We start from the raw sequence: 22,737 nt of genomic DNA on the forward strand, positions 1-22,737 counted from the left end.
AACCCATTACCAAATATATTTTATTCTATTTGAAAACAAAGTTCACACATGCATGAAATACTTTTGTTTTTAATATCCTGAGAGAAACTAGATTTCATCCTTTTACCTAAATGAATAGTGCATAGTTGGTTTGAGTTCTTCATAATAACTTCACTGTACCTTATGATCATTTCAGTTTGTAGCATTCTTTTCTGCCCATCCAGCATTTCTTCAGATGACTTATTTTTAGATTATCATGCTTTTGAGCAGTTAACAAATTTACTCCGTTCCACCCATTTAAATTTTTCCTGTTTGAGATCAAAGCCTAGATTCATAAACAAACCTCCAATTTCAGCTCTAGAAGACCCTACGACATTAATATTATTGTGAATTATCTCAGTCCCTGTATTGTTTTTACCTGTTACGGGAAGAGCATCAGTTTAACATGGCAGATGCATTAGCAATATTAGCAATCTGTTCCACCAGCAGAACAGATCATTAAGAGTTACAAATAGCTACTCTCATTTGAATATCCAAATATTATGCAGTTCATTTGGTTTTGTTAATGGCTAATCACAAAGAATGTATATTTAAAAGTAGAATAAAAGCAGATGCAAGACTTTAATTGTACTTTTAATCCCTTGGTTTTTCTAGGTTCTAGAGCATTACAGTTATAACCATTTGAATCTCTTCCTAAAAATTTTGTTTTAAATCACAATGAGATTTTGATGCAAATTAAATTTCAAAGTTACATTCATGGTAACTTTATTTCTGTAAAAATAGCTATACAAATTAAGCAATAATTAACAAGGACTAAGTAGTCAACAATTTATTTTGAATCAAGGGCCTGTCTTCATATACTTCATGGTTGTTACCATTTAGGGTTTGTCATAAGTCAGTGTGTACACTGTTAAAAAAGAAAAGAAAGAAAAAACAAAAGCAAAAAAACGGTAAAGCTCAAATTGGTACTTCTAAGGAAATTACCTAAGCTTTCAAATCTAAAAGTAAAATTGGCAGCATCAGTTTTTTTCTAAACTGAACGAGTAATTATGACATTGGCTTGAGTTTCTTTTTAAATAATTTTGAGTTCTGTGACTGAAATACAGAAGCACTCTTACAAACATCATTAGGAAATCACTGTTAGACTGAACTCAAGGCAGAAGAACAAATTTAAAAGCTATTTTTAACATTTCACAGTAAAATGATAAATACTGTTTATTCGTGATTAATTCAATAATTTTCTATTTTTTCCTAAATATTTCATTAAAATATTTAAATGATTTATTGTTAAAAGAAAGTTTAGTTTGTTCACTGTTAAATTGCTTTGGAGCCTAACGCTGAATAAACTGCCTTGTGTTAGAGTTATTTACTTCCCTAAAAGAAATCATGATTTGCCCAGGTCTTCGGTTCTTGCAAAGCTGAATGCAAATATACAGTAGCTAGGTGCTCAGATTTTTTTTAAGTTTATTTATTTTGAGAGAAAGAGAGAGTGCAAGCAGGGGAGGGGCAGGGGCAAAGAGAGAGGAAGAGAGAAATTCAAGCAGGCTCCACACTGTCAGTGCAGAACTCAATGTGGGGCTTGAACCCATGAACCGTGAGATCATGACCTGAGCTGAAATCAAGAGTTAGACACTTAACCGACTGAGCCACGCAGGCGCCCCAAGGTACTCAAATTCTTGTCAGGTATGTAGGGTATATGTCAATCCCACCTGTGAAAAAAAATGCCCCTTAGTTGCTAAAGCTACAGCTGCACATTCAAAGCTAAATGGACGACATTGTCAATAATTCACCTAAGATATAAAACACTCTATTAGAAGGTACAGTTACCTTTATTCCTGCCTTTTATTTTCGCATCATAAGCTGAGTGGGTGATCTTTGAAGGGCAAGTCAATCTTGATTTATTGAAGCATGTTAAAGGAGTTTGAAATAAACATTATGAAATGGAGAAAAATTCAATCTAACATAATACACATATTTCATTTTTAGCTCTAAATAAAGAGGTTAATTTTGATTATAATGAAAAGGATTACAGTGAAGTGCTTTGGCAAATAATACTTGATCTGATGAAGGCAATGTTTGATTCAACAAATTGCAGTGTAATAAATTATTCTAAGAGTTATTTTTGAAATTATTTGCCTGTGACCACAATACTTGTACTTAGAGTTAAACACACAAAATTTGATCTATTCATGGATTGTAAGACAGCATGTTCTTTGTTTCTTGTTTCTTGTAGCATGTAGAATTTTAACTTCAGAATATGAGTTATGTGGTTTAAAAGGTTTCCAAGAGTTATTTTAATATCCAGGGTTCAATACGTATTTTATCTAAAGCACTACAATTATCTTTTAACACCTCTGTGCACTCAATTTTTATTTCTTACACTTATGTGGTGACAGTTGAATAGTAAAATAAAATCTCTCAAATTCATATTCATTCCTAATCAGAAATGGAAATCATCACACGGTTTATAGACATAAAACCATACATTTTGTTTATGTGCAATTAACGTACATATCTCAACAAAGAATTTGCATGGCTAACATAGGAGAAGTTGTGAAGTATTTTTCTGAGTCACAATTATTTGTTGGTATGTGCAGCTTAGTAAATGAACATGTTACTTTGAGCACTCTGAGGAAGGTATGACTATTTCCTATGGGGAAGGATGTGGGGAATCCAGGGATAATTCATCTTTCATCTGTTCTTTTTTTTTTTTTATGTTTATTCAGTTTTGAGAGAGAGAGAGAGAGAGAGAGAGAGAGTGAGTGGGGGAGGGGCAGAGAGAGAGAGAGACAGACTCCAAACCAGGCTGTAGGCTCTGAGCTGTCAGCACAGAGCTGGACCTGGAGCTCTAACCCATGAACCTCAAGATCATGACCTGAGTTGAACTTGGACACTTAACCTACTGAGCCACACAGGTGCCCTTCATCTGTTCTTTAAAATTTTAACAGATCTGGAAATGATATCTCAGACTGAGCCACAACATTTGCGTGTAAAAACACGGACTTCATCCATGTAGCTGGTCTCTAAGTGCCTCCAGTACAAGACAAACTATGCTTTATTTATCTGTGCAACTCCAGTTAGATAAGAATCCAATAGTAAACAAATCTGATGAGATATAGCAACTACCCTGAAAGATTTATAGGGAGAGAGAATAACATGGAGAAAAATAAAGAAGAGGTCATTGGACTTAACAATTTGAAGCAATTTTGTGATTTGTGATTTTTTGAGAGAGTGAATTTAGTAATATAAAGAAGTGGAAAACAGATTATGGGTCATTAAAAAGCTATTACAGAGTGAAGTACAAAACATAGCCATATATCAGTTCTTCTTTGCAGTTCTGTGACAAAGTGTTTAATGGTGTGGAGGGTAAGAAGAAGGCAATATTACAGATAATTTTTAAAGATGGAGAGACTGTAAGGTAGAATGCAGTAGAACAAGTGAAACTGAAGGAAGATCTAAAAAGACAGAAGTGTGGGAGAGTCGGAGTCCTGATGGGGCAAGGTTCTATAAGGTATTTAGGAACTGGAAGTGAGAGTACCAGAAAAAATATTAGATTTCAGATATTACCAGATGTTTGGGAGAAACTTTATCCAATGTTAATGCACAGGAGCTATTTAATATCATTTCTAGATTGAAGCATAAAACTAACACAACAGTAAATTATAAGAAGGTCATAAGTTTCAAAAGTAAGAGCTGTGGAATATTTTCCCAACAAAATAGATCTAATCTTTCAAAATCATATTAAGTGAAAGGACACAGGAAAAAAAAAAAAAAAGGTATGTGGGAGGGCAAATTTGCTTTGCTACCCCCTGCTAAAGAAAACCCATACTTTCCTATGGCACTGAATCAATTTTTAGCTTGGCAGGAAAACATATTTATATTTATATTTATATTTATATTTATACTTATATTTATATAATTATATATATATATAATATATAATAGATTGCAGCTACTGTGAGGCATTATCATTATAATTGAGTGGGTAATGTGTGCAGCTTGTGTTTCCTAGTGAAGAAAAAATTTATGGTCTTGGAGTGCCAGAAAAAATTGCATAACCTCATTTTTTATTGTTTGTTTCAGCTCCTAATGTAGCGCCTTCAGATGTAGGAGGTGGAGGTGGAAGCAACAGAGAGCTGACCATAACATGGGTGGTAAGTATGAATAATTTGCATTTATTATATGCTGCTTTACCTACACTGAATCTCAAAACCATTTTGTTTCCTGAAATAATATGGAATAAAAGACAATGCCCAGAGTAAACTGTTTTTGTTTTGTTCTGTTTTGTTTTTGTTTAAATATAATAAAAAAAAATTTGAATTGGCAATTAGAGAAATTATCAACAAGTAGAAGAAACTGAGTTCACCAGAGATTTCAATGTAGATTTTGTCTCCATTAAGTGAATGTAAAGAGAAAATTGAATTTTGAGTGGAAAGCAATCCACTCTTGTTCTGCATATGGTTGTTATCAACATTCATTTGTTGCTTTATGCCTTATGAGTTAACTCATAAGGTATAAATCTAGTGAGTGAACATTGAACACTTTTATTCATGGTCAAGATAGAATCAGAGGCCAAGGATACTGGCTATCTATTTGTTTCCTTTGCATGACCGTATCTACCACCTTTCTTGATTTATAAGAATTACCTGGAGAAAAATAGGAATTTGTGGTTTATAGAGTAACAATATAAAAGTTATTGCTGTTATTTTTGGTGAAACAAATAAATTGTTCACAATGTATTTTAATTTAAATAAAATGTGAATTTTATTTTTAAAAGAACATAACAAAGAAATACCTTTTATAACCATAGATGCAAAACTTAACAAAATGTTGGCAAATTAAACCCAGGAAAATACTAAAAGAATGATACACTATGACAAAGTAGAGTTTATCCCAGCAATGCAAAGTTGGTTTCACAAATCTCATCATATTGGCAGAATAAAGGAATGAAACCATAGGATCTTCTCAATAGATGCATAAAAAGCACTTGGCAACTTAAAAAAGTCATTTATTTTTTAAAAATTCAAGGTAAACTAGAAATAGATGGGAATTTCCTACACCTGGTAAAGAGTATTTATAGAAATCTTGTAGCTAATATAATGGGCTCAGTGGTGAGAGACTAAGTGTTTTCCTTCTAAGTTTGGACACAGAGCAAATATATCCCCTCTTGATGTTATAGTAGTCCCCAACCAGTGAAATAGGGCAGAAAAAAAGAAAAGGAAGAAGAAGAAGAAGAAGAAGAAGAAGAAGAAGAAGAAGAAGAAGAAGAAAAGAAAAAAGAGCACGAAGTGTATATGTGCAGAAAATTCTAGGAAACCTATAAACAACTATTAAAATTAATAGGCATATTTAATAGAATTTCAGGATACCTAATCAATGTTCTAAAGTCAAATGTTCTTTTATATTTTATTGATTTGCTGCTAACAAAACTTTAAAAATACATTTATAATGACAACTAGAAAAACATAAAATACATAGACATAAATTAAACAGAAACATACAAGACTTCTCTACCAAGAACTACAAAATATTCCTGAGAGAAACTAAGGAAAATCAAAGTAAATGAACATAAATAGCATGTTCATGGATTAGAAGAATCAAGTAAATTTGAAAAATAAAAACAGAAAAACAAAGGTGCAGGATTTCACTACCTGAATTCAAAATTTACTAAAGCTGCATTAATTAAGACAATGTGATATTCCCATAAGGACTGATACATATCAATGGAGTAGAGAGCCCAGAAATAGACTCACACTCATATGATCAATTAACTTGCAACAAAGGCACCAAAGTGATACAAAGAAAATAACTTTATTTTCTTTTTCAATAAAAAGAAAAACTTGTTAACGAAAGGTACTGGAATAATTGGATATTCAACTGGGGAACCTTTACCCAAAAGGAATCTGGATGTTCTTTGGTACTGCTCTTGTTCACTACACTAAACTGATATATTTGTCCTTTTCTATTTACACATCAGTAATGTAGTATCAGCTAGTCCAAAGACCATATCTACTATTATGGTAATATTTCTACTGCAGGGGTATTCTCCTTTTGTTTGTTTTGTAACAATAATTTTTTAAGCTAGAAAGCAACATTTTTTTAAATTAATGACAGCTCCAATGCTGAAGTATTATGTAAACAAAAATTACTCAAGATCACACGTCAGAAATAACTCACATTGACATTTTGGGGTGGTCTTTCTAATCTTCTACATATGATGTCATAAAATTTGTAAAATAAAAACAGAAAGCTGTTTTTTAAGCATTTTTAAACTTAATATTATTTTGCATGCAATTTTCTTTCTTCAAGACTTCTTGAGATTTTATTATGTTGTTTGCATAGAATATGGCAATATTAACTTTCAATTCAACATGTTTCCATGACATTTGTAATTGCATTTTTGAAAAACAAATTTTATCTTCAAGCTTTATCCAACTTGAACATCTATTTCTGAAGTATCTGACAAACTCACAATGACTTCTTTTCATGAAAATTGTTCATGTCACAATCCCCTATCCAAAATGTTACTTTACTTAAAAAAAAAAAAGGAAGAAGAAAAAAAATCAATGCTCAAAGCACAAGCAAGAATAAATTACTAAAATTATTTTTTTTCCTCAAATGCAAGTCAGATTTTACCTATGCCTGAGTGTATAGTTCCTGTGCAAAAATTGATCCACTGGCCTAAAAGATTAAACAAACATCCTGCTATCTGATTCTAGATAGATTTTGAGCTCACTGTGGTGTGGTAACCCAATTTTAATTTATAACACTTCTCTGGGCATTCAAAACCCCAAAGATTTAAAAACTTTTGTATCGGCACCTGTTTTCAAAGTGAAGTTTGCTTTCTTACTTGAGACTTATTTTGACCACTAGTGTAATGTATTACAATATGTTGTCTCAGGAGTCACCCAAGGGACTTGTTATTGAGGCATCCAAAATGTTTTGTGAATCTTTCATGACCCTAAGGGAAGTCTATCTCAGAAACCATAATGTCTGAGAAACAATGCCTCTCATCTGGATTTTTGAAGTGAGACAGGTATTGGTGGAGGAGAGGGCTGCAGTAGTATAAACTTGTCTGCATTAGACATCTGTTTATCTAGGTAATATGTTTATATAGGTCCATGTGTACCCATTAAATATCTTTAGTATTCAATCATTGCAGATAGTCAAAAAGCACAACCTAGCTCCAAGGGATTTTTAGGAGTGCAAAAAAAAAAAAAAATCAGGTTTTAATTTTTGCAGAAATCAAATCAATTTAAGTAAGTGGATATTTAGCAAAAATTGACTTCATTCAGTGCTGTGTCATATTTTATTCTTGGCATTTAGGTTACATTCTTAAGTAAGATTTAGAAATACTGAATGCTGAATATCAAGTTATTTAATTTGTAGGTTTTAGTCAATGTAACATACATAAGTGTGGATATTAAGGAAATTAGAATATTCTATTCTTTTATATATGAATTTTTTTTATTTTTTTCCCAATATATGAAGTTTATTGTCAAATTGGTTTCCATACAACACCCAGTACTCATCCCAAAAGGTGCCCTCCTCAGTACCCATCACCCACCCACCCCCCCCTCCCACCCCCCATCAACGCTCAGTTTGTTCTCAGTTTTTAAGAGTCTCTTATGCTTTGGCTCTCTTTCACTCTAACCTCTTTTTTTATTTCCTTCCCCTCCCCCATGGGTTTCGGTTACGTTTCTCAGGATTCACATAAGAGTGAAACCATATGGTATCTGTCTTTCTCTGTATGGCTTATTTCACTTAGCATAACACTCTCTAGTTCCATCCATGTTTCTACAAAGGACCATATTTCATTCTTTCTCATTGCCACGTAGTACTCCATTGTATATATAAACCACAATTTCTTTACCCATTCATCAGTTGATGGACATTTAGGCTCTTTCCATAATTTGGCTATTGTTGAGAGTGCTGCTATAAACATTGGGGTACAAGTGCCCCTATGCATATATATGAATTGGTTTTAAAAAAAAAATTGGATGGTATCTGTTTCAGGATAAGATGCAGGCTTGTCAAAAATTCATAATTAGAAATCCTATTCTAAAATTTTTAAATCAAGTCTCTATGGCCTGAGACTTATTAATTTTTTTCCCCCAAGGAGTTTTTTTTTTTTTTTTTCTGGATTTTTTTTTCCTCCAGTTTCATTGGGATTTGAAAATTCTCTAGCTGACTCTAGTATACTCTATATTGCAAAAACTAGGTAGATAACTATCAATAAGAAAAATGTTCAAACTACTGTGAAACACTAGGTTATATCATCTAATAATTTAAAAAATCACAATATATGCATCCTGGGGATTATGCTTCAGGATGTACATTTCTATACCATCCTGTTTAACATAAGTATATTCAAGAAACTGTGGTATACTTACTTCATGGTTTTTCCTCAAGATAACTTTGATTTTTCTGGTGAAAAATTGAAGACACAATTTGCATATTTCTCTTTTTGACTGAAAACGACTAAGTGATGAGTATTTACTAGAACTAGCTTTGTCGTTATTTATAAATAATGACTTGTTAAGGCTGACATGAACTTCCTTATTGGGCAGATGACGTGTGTAATGATAAGAAACTCAGGAAATATGCCAAACAGAGGACATTCTTCAATACTGTGTCAGACAGGGGCCCACAGCCAGCCTCCTACAAATGAAGGCAATATCATCTCTTCCTTCCTTTTCGCTCTTTCCTCCTCTGACCAGTGTCTACTGTTTGATTACAGGACAGATATTCTAGAGTCATATACAACTCTCTTTGTTTTAGGTTCTAGGCATGAAAGTAAATGAAACTCACAGAAACTCTGCCCTCATGAAACTTATATTCTAGTAGTTGAGAAAGATAATGAAGTAGATAGATAAGTAAATTATATAGTGTGGATCATGGTAGTGTTACAGAAAAGAAAATAAAGCAGGGAGGTGAGGTGTATGGGGTGTTATGGAAATAGTCTTGAAATGGCAGATCTTGTGGCCAAGAAAGACCACAAGTAGGTGATTTTTACCTCAAGAAAGTGAAGGAGGGAGGCTTCTGATGTATGGGAGAGCACTCTAGGCAGAAAGAATTGAATGTAAAAAGGTCCAGAGTGAGAGCCCCCCTGAGATATTCCAGGAAGAGAATACTTAGTAAGTAAAGTCATTACTTGTTTGGACATGTTTTTGCCATGGCATTTTCAGGCAGCACTAACTTATGAACATGTTTTTTTAAGTAGTTTTTTACAAAGAACATGCTTCCATGTGTATTGTTGTTATTATTTGCGTTGGATTTCCTCCCTATTAATTATATTGCTTAAACCTATTTAATATATCAATTTCTATTTAGCCTTTGTCAAGAGAATACCACTACGGCAACAATTTTGGTTACATAGTGGCATTTAAGCCTTTTGATGGGGAAGAATGGAAAAAAGTTACAGTAACTAATCCAGATACTGGCCGCTATGTCCATAAAGATGAGACCATGCGCCCTTCCACTGCATTTCAAGTCAAAGTTAAGGCCTTCAACAACAAAGGAGATGGACCTTACAGCCTCACAGCAGTCATTAATTCAGCACAAGATGGTAGGTAAAAGATCTTACTAACGTGATGAGGGAAGATAAACCTAACTCTCTGGTAGGTATTTTGTTTGCTGTCTTTCAGGCCTTACTTGCTAAGATCTTTTCATAGTACTAGGCATTTAGTAAAAGAGTATTACTTTGATCCAAACTAAAATGTCATTCCAACCATTTAAAGACAAGAGTACCTCCCAAATCTTTTTCATCCTTTAGATCATGTCCACGATAATTAGGAAATCTCCACTAAAATAATTGGCTTTGGACCCATGTTTTTGGCCTCTTGATTCTAATTGTGAAGTGAGAAATTCTCCATACTTGGTTGGTACCTTAGTATGTCTGTGCATTCACAATGCTTACTACTTACAAATTCCTTAACATGTACTTTTCTGGGGGTAAATTTCCCCTTTTAACCCCCAAATTGTATAATTATATCCTTTATGTAACTTCTTTGCCATTTCAATAGAGTGCTGAAATTTTATCAAAGGGAATCTAGGCATAATTCTATAAAGAAGGAGTCAGAAAGTTGAATTTTTTTATTGGGAAAGGAAAAATTTGTCTGGAGAACTAGTTAAGGGGAAAAATATATAGATACTGGCTCTCTTTGTTTTTCTAGAAACTTTATCTGAACTGAGAATGCTTTTAAAAGACTTTATATGTCTTTGATAAATAATACATCGTTTTGGATTAAACATAATAACATTGATTTCTGTGATTTCCTATTTAAGCTACTATGCTTTTTATTGTTTTCCTATTAAAGAAACATAAGACCTCCTTATTATATCTCCATACTCATGAGCACTATGTAAACAATTAATGGCTAGAAAAGCAAATGGAGATTCCATTGCCTTCTGACCTGACACATTTGTCCTTGGCCAAGTTCTCTTCACATACGTGTGAGAAGCACAAAAGGAAATAAAACAGGAAATACTCCTCTGATCTCTTAGAGGAAAAACACTCTATTCATTTGCCCAATTTGCGTTACCTTCTACTTCAAAATACACATTTAGCTATCAGAACTCACATAACGCTCTTCAGGCATACAGTTATTAGCTTCCCTACTTGTTAAAAATTTAATGTGTATTCCCATCATTCCATGATCTTTACTTATAACACAAACATGAAAGGCAATCTTATATATATGGTTATATATACATGTAGGTGCACACACACACACACACACACACGCTTTTTTTTAAGTTAAATACATGGAGAGAATAAAAATGGAAATTATTTAAGTTTATAATCAAGTCAGGGCTTTCAGACCTGAGTAATAATTCTTACTTTCTCTATACTTATTGTGATTCAATAGAATGATGGTAACTCGAGTCAGTGTTACCAGTTTGAACAATCTGAGTATCCCCCACAGAAGAAATGAAAGTAAAAAGCACTTTACAAGTTATCTTCTCACCCAATATCAACTTTTTAGTGCTTTGCTTGATGCTAAAGTAATCAGGCAAAGGGCCATGCCTGTCATCTCTGTAGTCATGACCATCTGCATTTAATTATATTTCTTTCCTAAATGTTTCATAAGTCTCATAAAACCTGCATGTGCCGAAGCTTGTATAAGCGTTCCTCTCTTCTTCTCTTGCTAGGAAATCAATCATAGTGCTACACATTAACCTTGATTTAGAAAGGCAACAATGTTCATGTGCAGGACATTTTTTACACAAAAGAGGATTATGGTTTGTTAATAAAAGACAATAAAAATTGACCATTCTTGCTTAAAGATTTCCATAGTTTCTTTGTGTAGTTTTCATAAGGGATGTAAATTACTTTTTATTTTTCACTGAACAGAGACCTTTTTGATACATACTTGACTTGATGCCCAGTTGGAAGATTAGACTTATAAAAGCTTTCCTGAGCACAAGAAGCAGTGGATGTCACAACTTGTTTCAAAGGATCTAAAAAAAAAAAAAAAAAAAAAAAAAAAAAAAAAAAACTTAGCTTAAACATAAAAGAAAAGGAGAGAAGTATTTCTGTGTATCTGTAGCTTATGTAAATACAAAGTGTGAGAAAAATGAGAATTAAATGTAATGAACAATTTTAATAATAAATACCAAATTTCCTATTTTTGATAATATAGAGTTATATAAATATAGTGAATTGAATGTGCATCCACAGGCTTTCTTAAAGCAGATTAGTACAGAGAAATACAAAAAAGAATTAGTACAGTTCTTGCTCACAGATATTGGAGAAATCCGAAAGAGTTTATATTTTGTAAAAGTGTGTGTGTGCATGTGTATGTACATGTGTATGAATATATTAACATTCATGTAGATGACTGTGTGTGTCATCATATATCATTGCTGACCATGAAATAAAATAATATTAGTAAAACCAGAGAAAAAGATAATAAAATTACTGGTCTTGTTTTATTTTAGAAATATGAAAACTTGAAAAAATATTAAAATGTAATTTTAATCCATTCATACAGCAAATGGTGCTATATGAATATAAGCACCTTATATAAGAATGTAATGTTCTCATCAAATTTCAGCTCCCAGTGAAGCTCCAACAGAAGTAGGTGTAAAAGTCTTGTCATCTTCTGAGATATCTGTTCATTGGGATCATGTTGTAGAAAAAATTGTGGAAAGCTATCAGGTGAGTTCAATTTTTATTAAACTATATACATTTATTCAAAAGTTTATTATCGTAAGTTTTCAAATATGTTGTCCCTTTGAGTGTTCTGTGGCCATTGATTTATGTGGCAACTAACACTATAATCTCTGTGTCTAATATGTTGGGCATTTATAAGCTAGTTGTTAAGAGTAAGGCGGAGATTCCTAACTAGCTTATCTAGGAGAGACAGAGTCCTGTGTGTTAACAAACAGTTGACTGAAATAAAAACTAAGGTAATAACACCCATAGTTAAATGAGATCTCTTGAGACATTCTCATAAACTGTTCCCAAATTTAAAAATTTTTTGGAAACCATTTTGATAATTTATAAAAGCATCCTTAAAATGTTTATTCTATTTGTCTCAGTAGTTCCACTTCTAATGGTCCCTGTAAAGGAAATAACTATAAATATTCCAAATATGTGTCTCATAATGTTGTCTATGAAGGTAGAAAATTGGCAACATTCGAAATGTCCCAAAGGAAATTTTCCTTGAGTTGAGTCTTAAAATACCAGTAGGAATTCACCAGATACAAAGGGGAGAGTTTGTCTTAGTTGAAGGGAAGAAGACCTGGAAAATTGAAGCTCGAATGATAGTCGGGGCCTTTAATACAATACTAGCAAAATTAAGACTTGATTGTGCAGGAAATGTGATATCATCTCATATGTTTAATTAAACACATAGAGTGAAAATTAGGAGGAATTGGCAACATCTGATCTTTGCAGATGAGCAAATGGATGCCAGAGATTCAACAACTTGCCTCAGCACAAATTAAGTGTCAAAGCAGTATCTAAAATTCAGCTTTGATGATTCAAAGTTCAAGGCTTTATGCCAAACCACAGACTCCTTTCTGTTTTAGAAGTGAATGCCCTTCTGAAGCCATGGGTGCTGAACTGCACACACAGCCAGCTTGCCCTCTCAATTCTTATGCACCTCCCTTCTTCATCTGTTGGAATATTAGCTCTTTGAGGGCAAGATTTTGTCTGTTTTTCTCTCAGCGCCAAGAACAAGTGCTGGGCACAGGGTAGGCACTAAACAGGTATTCAGGCTGAATAGAGCTACAGTATTATCAAATCATATGTTACAATCTGGACTTCTCAAAGCCATGTTTCTGAGATGTGACCACAAAACCAACCCAAGATTTTAAGTTTTAAACATTTAAATATCAGGAAGCTTTTTTTCTTCGGTAACATAGGTTATGATTTGGGTACATCTCAAAGTGTCTTCAGATAATCTTTGCAAGGGTTCAGCTGAAGCTATTATGAAAAGAGTGGAATGGTAGGAATGAACTGGAAAGACAGTATTCATAACTTATTAAATTGACCTTTACATTTAAAGCTAGTAGGAAAGGAATGGGAAAAATAAAGAAATTCACTAGGCATTACAAACCCCTATAATAAACAAGTCCAAGGTTTCTTGGGAGAAGACATCAGTATTTGGAGCTTGAAAGTCATCTTGGACCATAGGATTTTTTTCTTCTTTCATATTATTCATTTTTAAATAATAAAAAAAAGAGAAAAAAGATTATTTAAAATATAACTCACTCATTGAATCAAAATGCTAAATTTATATTTTACTTTGTTTAAAACATTGACCTAGCATTGGCACCAATGAATTTAGGCAATAACCAGAATATAAGCTTTTTTGATTGGAAGTAAACATCTGTTAAGGATTTTCAATGAAATAGTCCATTAAAAATAATAGTTATCAGATAATATTTTCTCAAATGATAATTTCAAGGAAAATGTATACCATTGAGGAATTTAGTTTCACAGATATCTGACTTTCTGTAACTCCATATTAAGTAGAAAACAGTGAGCTCTTTTGCTGAGCAGATGTGCATTGATATCTCAACTCTGTCACTGAGGAATTTGATAGAAAATTTATCTGAAATTTCTGAAACCTTGGTTCTCTTACCTGCAAAGGTGAAAGAGTAATCATGCCTCATAGAACTGTTGTGTGGAATGAAATAAAAACATTTATTGCCTTTCCCTGTTCTATGTTATTGGACATTTGAAGACAGTGATAGTGATGATAATGACAGTGATGAAAATGATAATGATAATATTGATAAGAATGATAACATTTGTTGAGCCTTTATGATGCTCAACAGCATTGGAGTTTAGAAATATTTGCGTAATAATTAGCATAACCAGATTTGAACCTAGGTGTTATGTCTCCAAATAAATTTAAAATATTGTACATAAATCGCAAAATTATTGTTTCCAGTTGTTCTTTCTTAAAACCTTTTTGAGTTGTTGACACAGAACCTTGAATATCAAAGAGACAAGCATGAAAGCTTAAAAGAGAATGTCTGTAACATTTATTCTCCTGTAAGAAAATGCCCCTGTATGGGGGGTGGGGGGGAGTTTGACTGACTATAATGTGGTTATTGTTTCTATTCTAAAATATTATGGGAGAAGCCAATGGTTTAACAAGATAGATGATTGAGAAAACTAATACCCCAGTGCACTTCCTATAAAAATGTACTCAGGGACAAAGTTATAAAGAAACAGAAAAAAAAGTAACACATTAAGAAAATAAAATAAAAACTGGGGAAGCCCGAGTCCTGTGTGATTGACCCCTTCTCAAGGTTAATTTCCTGATATTTCAAGTGAGAACTGTGAGCAGTTGAGTTTAAAAATAATCTCTTCCCTTGTGGTTTTAAAATGTATCTCAGTAGAGTGTTTAAGTTCTACTTATTTTTTCCTCTTGCCTAGTTAAAGAGCTCCCCACTCCTAACCTTAATGGTACAAGTTTTTCTGCAGTGTAGGAAAGGTGTATTAGAGCTTTGAACTCCTGCCCAGAATCCACAAAAGACTTAGTGTGTTCACCCAGCAGGTACAACACCCACTTAACTTAATGTAAACAAGCATAATATGCTATCAGGAATAATGAATGCAAAATCTCTTAACAACTGAATTAGAGATTAATGCAAATAATCAGTTTCACAATTATCTTAAAAGATTATCAATCCTGAGTAATCTCAGTTTTTTAAAATATTTTCTCAAGTTTTTTAAAGGTTAATTGATTATAGTGAGCATATTTAGGAAGTACTGATATTTAGGAAGTACTTCATTTTCTTATTTTGGATCTTGATCTCCCCAAAGCAAAGTCTGACACACAGGTGTGGGAGAAGGTAGTGTTTTTGTTGTTGCTGTTGTTGATCCATTTGTTTTAATATGATCCTGGAGAGCAAAAAATGAGGAAAAACAGAGTGAAGAGAAAAAGGGGAAGCTTGGATAGAAAGATGCATATCTTTTTGGCAAACCCTGTTGGCAACTGGTGCTCCATCTCTTGGGATCTTTGAGGACCTTTAGAATGTGGCTTAGAATTGCCCTACCTGGGATAAAAGGGGGAGCATTCATCCACTGCTGCCCCCGACTGGTTAAGGGTGGCCCCATCAGCATCACCTCCTCTCCCACTTCCGTGGACTGTGGGACAAGTTTCACATTGCAGCATCAAAGACATCCTGGGACTGGGAGTGCGAGGCCAGCAGCACTAGCATGGGTGAAATGCTTACTGGTCATGCTTAGGAGAAGTACCTAAGTGAAGCCTCCATAGAATTGGTTGGTCCCTGCACCAGTGGCTGGAATAAAAGAATTTTGAATAGCTCCCAAAATGTGTAAGAATACAGATTGGAATGATTTATATTTTTGCTATTCCTTTCCCATAGAATATTCTAATAATCAAAGGAGTCTAAGATTTGGATAATATAGTTATTGTATATTTTTAGAGATTGAGCTTTTTTTGTGTCAGAGTCTTTTTTTTCACTTAAATGACCATATTAACCGTTTCTCCTAAATACTGTATTAAATCTTTTACAAAAGAATCTTCACTTGTCACATGATTATGATTTTTTTTTTTCCAGCAAATTCAGAACTGAAAGGGCAGAACTTAGAAATCTGATACAAAAGGTTACTGAAGGGGCACCTGCCTGAGTGGCTCAGTCAGTTAAGGATCTGACTCCAACTCTTGATTTCAGCTCAGGTCATGATCTCCTGGTTCAGGAGATCAAGCCCTACATCCACGAGCCTGTTTGGGATTCTCTCTCTCCCTCTGTCTCTCTCTTTCTTCCTCTTCCATGTTCTCTCTCTGTCTCTCTCTCTCTCTCTCCCTGTCTCTCTCTCTCTCTCTCTCTCTCTCTCTCTCTCTCTCTCAGTCAAAATACCTAAATAAACTTAAGAAAAAAGTTTACTGAAGTTGAAAATAATAAAATGGAGCAAACCCAATTTTCAAAAGTGCTAAATATCTTCAGGCACTTCCATAATTGTAACATCCATTCCTTTTTTCTAAACCCCTTTGGAGAAAATGAGGTTTTAAAAAAGCCATTTTCCCTGCAAATTTCTTAAATTTTTCTGAGAAGGAATATAACTATATTGTCATTGTACAAAAGTATTATTAATGTAGCACACAATTTATGGAAAGTGTGATACTCTTCTGCTAAGGCTTTTTTCTTTTTAGCTTCCTAATACTTTTGTAAAGAGTACGTATTCTTTGGGCAAAATGATATACTTAGATCTCTCCCTCAAAGATATTAGGGATTTTATGTGAAGTTATACATTTTGATTCCTTCATTTTTTTAATAAGATCTATGATGGCAAAGAACATGTATGCCTTCATTTTTTTAATAAGATCTATGATGGCAAAGAACATGTATGCCTGGGTTCACTGCACTCCCAGCACCTTGCACAGTAAGTGGGACAAAGTGGGTACCTGATAAATATTTGTTCAATGAATGAAAGAGTATCATACATCAAATGTAGCCCTGTGCCCATAGTGTTGAAAATAAATAGTAAATACCCTGTCATCAAAGAGCTTATAATCTAGTTTAAGTGGAAAAAGACAAGTCATGAGGCAGTCTAATTAGTCATAATTGCCTAATAAGCACTATGATAGGTTTATGAGAGACAAAAGATGCTATGGGAATTATGGAACATGTAGAGAAAGAGTGAAAAGTGTATAATGCCACAGCATTAAAAAGAAATGCATTATATATTAATGCAGCGTATGAAGATGAATTTATGGTTTACTATCCATGATTCAGGACCTAGTATATGTATGTATGTGCGTATGTATTTTCCAGTAGTGATAATCCCTTTCCACTAATTCATTCAGGCTCTCTTCTGGTCTCCCTAGTGATTAATCAAAAGCAACACATTTGTTCTGTTCCATGACTACAGGTTGCACCCTTCACTCCAAGCGATTTGCTCATAAATTAATGTCAGTGCTTCACCACATTGAGAAACTCAGTGAGATGATCAAGATACAACAGCCCAAATTTATTATCTGTTTGGAAATGACGTGCATGGCCAGTGGCTAGTTCAGAGAAAAAAAGATGATGTCATACATTACATATATCTATCTACTATTTATTTTAGTATACTTTGAAAACATTGTAAGTTATATGTAAACATATACTTTAAAGAGATTATTAAATTAAATCATTTTGTCTCAGATGCTTTCATTTGTAAAGATTAACTATACTGTGAAAAGTTCAAACAACTCTCCTGTTCTAAAACAAGGAAATCAAGGACTATTTGGCACTCTCAATAATTCTTTCTGCTCCCTGGTTAAAAAGGCATAGCTAAATCATTGCTTTAATTTATTGTGACTTATTTTTTTTAATGTTTATTTATTTTTGAGAAAGAGAGATAGAGCATGAGTCAGGGAGGGCAGAGAGAGAGAGGGAGACACAGAATCCGAAGCACGCTCCAGACTCTAAGCTGTCTGCACAGAGCCCGGTGCAGGAGTTGAATTCACGATCCATGAGATCATGACCTGAGTGGAAGTCAGACACTTCATTGACTGAACCACCCAGTCACCCCTACTGTGAATTTTAATGGAGACTGACCACCACAGATCCCTGCTAAAATTAGATGAATAAATTCATTTGTCATTTTAGATATAGGTGCAAATAGTAAATTAAGGAAAGCTCTTTTCTTTTGTATTGCCAAAATGCCTCATGGAAATTTGAGTGAGAAGGCAGAAAAATTTTGTCACTTTAATTCCTCATAGTGTCTGTCTTTTAGAAATTACCTTTTTGATATCTATCTGGTTAAAAAGTTTCTCTTCTTTAAACTGGATGATAGAAAAGTTGTTAAAATTGAATGAAGATTTTAAAATGTGGTCCACATCTCAGTCAACAAGCATACATATAAAAATGCATCAACCTCATAGATTTCAGTTTTGATTGCTATAAAACATTCTAGATTTATTATGAAGATAATGTACACAGATGATCCTACTCGGGTTCTTGGCATTTCATTAGAATATAAATTTTCATTTTATTTCTCTTTAGTCAAGCATTAGAAGGAGGCCTTATGCATTATCTAATTCAAGTGCCCACTAAAATGTAGGCCATTGTCCTCCCAGATGAATGTACTCACTGCCTGAACCCTTTCAGAATCTGGAAACATCTTCTCGAGGAGGCTCCTCCCCTTAGCAGGTCTTTTGTCTGCCAACTGAGATCTGCCTCTGGAGACACTGGGTACAATTCTAGTTCCTTGGTTCTGAGGCCATCCTTCTGGTCAGATGACAGGAAATGCCAAGGAGATCCTATCAAAACCATTAGAAAAAGTATTGCTGACATGAGAAAAATGAGTACTAGAAAAAAAAATAAAAACATTGCAAAGGAAACAAATTAGCAACTTAGTAACTAGGCTTTGTTCTGAAATGTGATCATTCTACATATAAACCTTACTTTGTTACCAAGTGAATTGGAACCATCTAGTTCCATTTTATAATGGTTTCATTTGATTTGTGTAAATGAATTATTCAAGATTATATAAATATTAGATACTATTGTCTAGGCACTTTGCTTAATTGTGAAATTAAATTTTCATTTATTTTATGGCCAGGGAATCTAAAATATATAAAATATCAACACATTTATAAGGAAATTTGCTCCTTTTTATTTATACCTTAGATACAGGAATTTCTAACCAATAAAATAGTCTCATTAGAAGGATGGAAATTATAATTTCCAATTTTACTTAAACTTTAAGAGACAAGGAAGAGTGTCATTGGTACATTGGTTGGTACAAGTAATCATTTTTTTAAACTAATGTTTATTTTTGAGAGAGAGAGAGACAAAGTGTGAGTGGGAGAGGGGCAGAGAGAGAGGGAGACACAGAATCTGAATCAGGCTCCAGGCTCTGAGCTGTCAGCACAGAGCTTGGGCGGGGGGGGGGGGTGCTTGAACTCAAGAACCCTGAGATCATGACCTGAACCGAATTTAGATGCTTAACGGACTGAGCCACCCAGGAGCCCCACAAGTAATCATTTCTAATCACAACATGGATACCATTTTTAAAAATAAATTGATTTTCATAATAAATAATTTCCTCAACTAATTAAACTCTTAAGCCCATTTCTTTGATAGCTGGAAAAAATATAGCTTCAAAGGGAATAATTTTTCATACATATTTCTAAAATGAACTAGCAGAAACTTATTACACTCGCATGTTCTAGGCCATATAATAACTTTTTATAAAACAAAGTTGTATTTCCTGTCAAACTGTTTTAGCAATGACCCATGACACATTTGATATTATACAAACAGAAATAAAACAGTAAATAAATGATAAAAATTATTGTGGAAATACATCCAAACAGAAACCAGTGTTATATTTTGAAGGTAAATCATATGAAAAGGTTTTTGGTTTCTTCTTCTTCATCTTTTGTTGTTGTTGTTGTTGTTGTTGTTGTTGTTGTTAGAGTGATACTATTTCAGGCCATGAGGTGAGCCCTTGATTTCTTTGACATCTTTAATAGATCTATGTTATGTGCCTTGCCGTATTCTAAGACCAATAGAAGTATAAGTAGCATTAAGTAACATTTGAGTATATGACACTCAGCCAACATCATAGGTGTCAGAGCCAAGTGAAAAGGATTTTCACCACTGAATCATGACAACATCGTCCTCAATTTGAATGTTTGCAGATTCGGTATTGGGCTGCCCATGACAAAGAAGCAGCTGCACACAGAGTTCAAGTCACCAGCCAAGAGTACTCGGCCAGGCTGGAGAACCTTCTGCCCGACACCCAGTACTTTGTGGAAGTCAGGGCCTGCAATAGCGCGGGGTGTGGGCCTCCCAGTGACATGATTGAGACCTTCACCAAGAAAGCACGTGAGTCAACATTTGCATTTAGACTCGTCAAAAACTACCAATCCATTCGGTCATGATGCAAGTTACATTTGAGAGAAATTTACTACCTAGCAGTCCTTAGCGCATTCCATTTTAAATTTTATCTTTTACAGCCATCCAAGGTTTAAAACAAAAACAAACAAAAAATCATTGTTAGTTATTGTAGGTGATGAAAACATGTGGAGGATGACTTCACCCATTTAATGTTCCACTATAGAAATAATATTACAGAACCTCCATTTGTAAATTTTGTATCACTAGATAATCAATTTGTATTCTCTGTTACTATTTTTAACATTGTTTTTATAGGACTGCATAAATAGCATATAGCATGAGAAAATTAAAATTGTTTCTTTTCTATACTTTTTTTATATAAACCTTCATCACTGCATAGTGCAAATGTGAGGTAAATGTTGTAGCATTATGTTTCATCTCTTATTACCATATGTTCTCGTTGTTTATACAACAAGACAGCCCATCCTGCTTAAGTCTTCTAATCGTTCTCAGCTCTCTGGGTTCACTTTGATATCTCCTTCTTGAACCCACGTTGAATATATAGAAGAATAGAATTTATATTCAAGATTCTAGAGAGATTTGCAAGAATTTAAAGACATGAATACTACTGGTGTTTGGAAATTTATAAAATTCACTTGGGGAAAGGTAACTGAACATGGTGATAGGATACCAGACTTTGGTATCAGCCATGGGCTTCAGATATGTATTTTCCACTTACTGAATGTGTGCCAGTAGACAAATTACCTCCCACCTTTAAGCCTTAGTTTTCTAATTTGTAAGAGCAGCATCCATTCCTTTGTTCTTTTTTTCCATTTATTCATCAGAAGTATGCTATGTGTCTACTATCTCTGTTCTAGCCATTGAGAATACAGAAGGGATCAAACCAGACCCAGAGCCTCTTCTTAGAAGATTTACAACCTAATGGAAGGACATGAAAACAAAACAAAACAAAACAAAGAACTGATAAATCAATATGAATGATAATATCAGATGACAGGGCAATAAAATGAATAAACATAATAAAATAGAAAGTGACATGGATGGAAATGAACTCCAATTGAGTGGTCAAGAAAAGCTTCTTTGATAAGATGCCATTTGAGTCATATATATATATATCAATATATGAATCGTAAGAAGGACCCACTGTGACAACTGGCAGGGAGGGGACTATTTCAGGTAGAGAAAGTAATTAGAGTAAAGCCTAAGGGTGGGAATAGTTTGGTATGCCATAAGTGTAGAAAGGCCAGTTGGGCAAGGATGTAGGCTGGAAGTGAGAAGGAGGAAGTATGCTGGTGTTGAAATATGAAGAGTCTTGTAGTTGTAGGTCCTGCTAGGGATTAGAGTTTTTTCTAAGTCTGTTGAGAGCCATTGGGAAATTTTAAGGCAGAGAGGGATAGTTAACTTATGCTTGAAAAAAATCATTCTGGCTTCTGGATGGACAATGGGTGGTGGTGGAGTAGGGGTAAAAACAAAAGAACCAATTAGGGGACGGTTTTAGATGTCAAGGAGAGAAGTGATGATGGCCAGAACTAAGTGACAATGGATATAAAGAGAAGTGGAAAATTTTCTACAGAAAGAGTTGACAACTTGGTGCTGATTTGGATGTTGGCATGGATGGAATGGAAGACTGAGTACTGTACTTTTGATTCAGAAACTGAGGATTCAGTTGTATCATTTGCCAAAGATGGGAAAGACCCATAGAGACGCAGATTTGGGAGAACATGGCAAATGTTCCATCTTGATTACATTTGAGAAGTCTTGTATACATTCTAATACAGGCAATTGGACACATATGTCTAGAGGCCAAGAGAAAGCATACACCTGAAATAAAATTTTGACTTCTTAAAGCCATACACCCAGATATATAATTTAGGAAAGATTCATAGATCAGAGAAGGGTGCTCAGGATCAAGTCCTAGGTCATGCCAACATCTATAAATTAGGCAGAGGACAGGAGCTGGCACAGGATGGTTAATGAGAAGGAGCATCCGGAGAGGTAGAAGGACACCTGGATGTTAAGAGATCATGAATTTAAGAAAAGAATGAGATTCAGAAAAGGGTTAGAAGGTCAATTCTGTAGAATGCTACAAAGATATTAAGTCTGAAAAGAGTAAAACATAACATTATTTGGCCAACTGGAGATAATTGATGGCTTTAAAAGCAGCAGTTACAAAAGCCTGGTGGAGAAAGAAACCCAAGTAAAGAACAAGGAGAAGAGAATAAAAGATAGTTATATTACCTACCTCACAGGGTCAAGGGTACATTAAATGAACCCATGGATATAAAGTGCTTAGTATAGTGCCTGTTATGTAGTAAGCACTCATCAAAATTAGCTGTTGTTGTCACATCATTATCATCACTGACTCAAGGCAGTTTGCAGAACTCAGGTTGGATACGGTGTCTGTCACTTGCATAT

At 34.0% G+C, this 22,737-nt stretch overlaps 1 protein-coding gene across 1 annotated transcript in view; it reads left to right on the forward strand.

The window, feature by feature from the left end:
- CNTN1 (contactin 1) overlaps positions 1–22,737 on the forward strand; it is a 278,854-nt gene that overhangs the window by 212,583 nt on the left and 43,534 nt on the right. The window contains exons 18-21 of the mRNA XM_042948459.1: positions 4,063–4,133; positions 9,313–9,547; positions 12,039–12,142; positions 20,103–20,289. Of these exons, the coding sequence (XP_042804393.1) occupies positions 4,063–4,133; positions 9,313–9,547; positions 12,039–12,142; positions 20,103–20,289 (597 nt within the window). The remainder of the gene's footprint in view (positions 1–4,062; positions 4,134–9,312; positions 9,548–12,038; positions 12,143–20,102; positions 20,290–22,737) is intronic.

Source organism: Panthera leo, chromosome B4 (genome assembly GCF_018350215.1).
Source record: "Panthera leo isolate Ple1 chromosome B4, P.leo_Ple1_pat1.1, whole genome shotgun sequence".
Lineage (NCBI taxonomy): Eukaryota > Metazoa > Chordata > Mammalia > Carnivora > Felidae > Panthera > Panthera leo.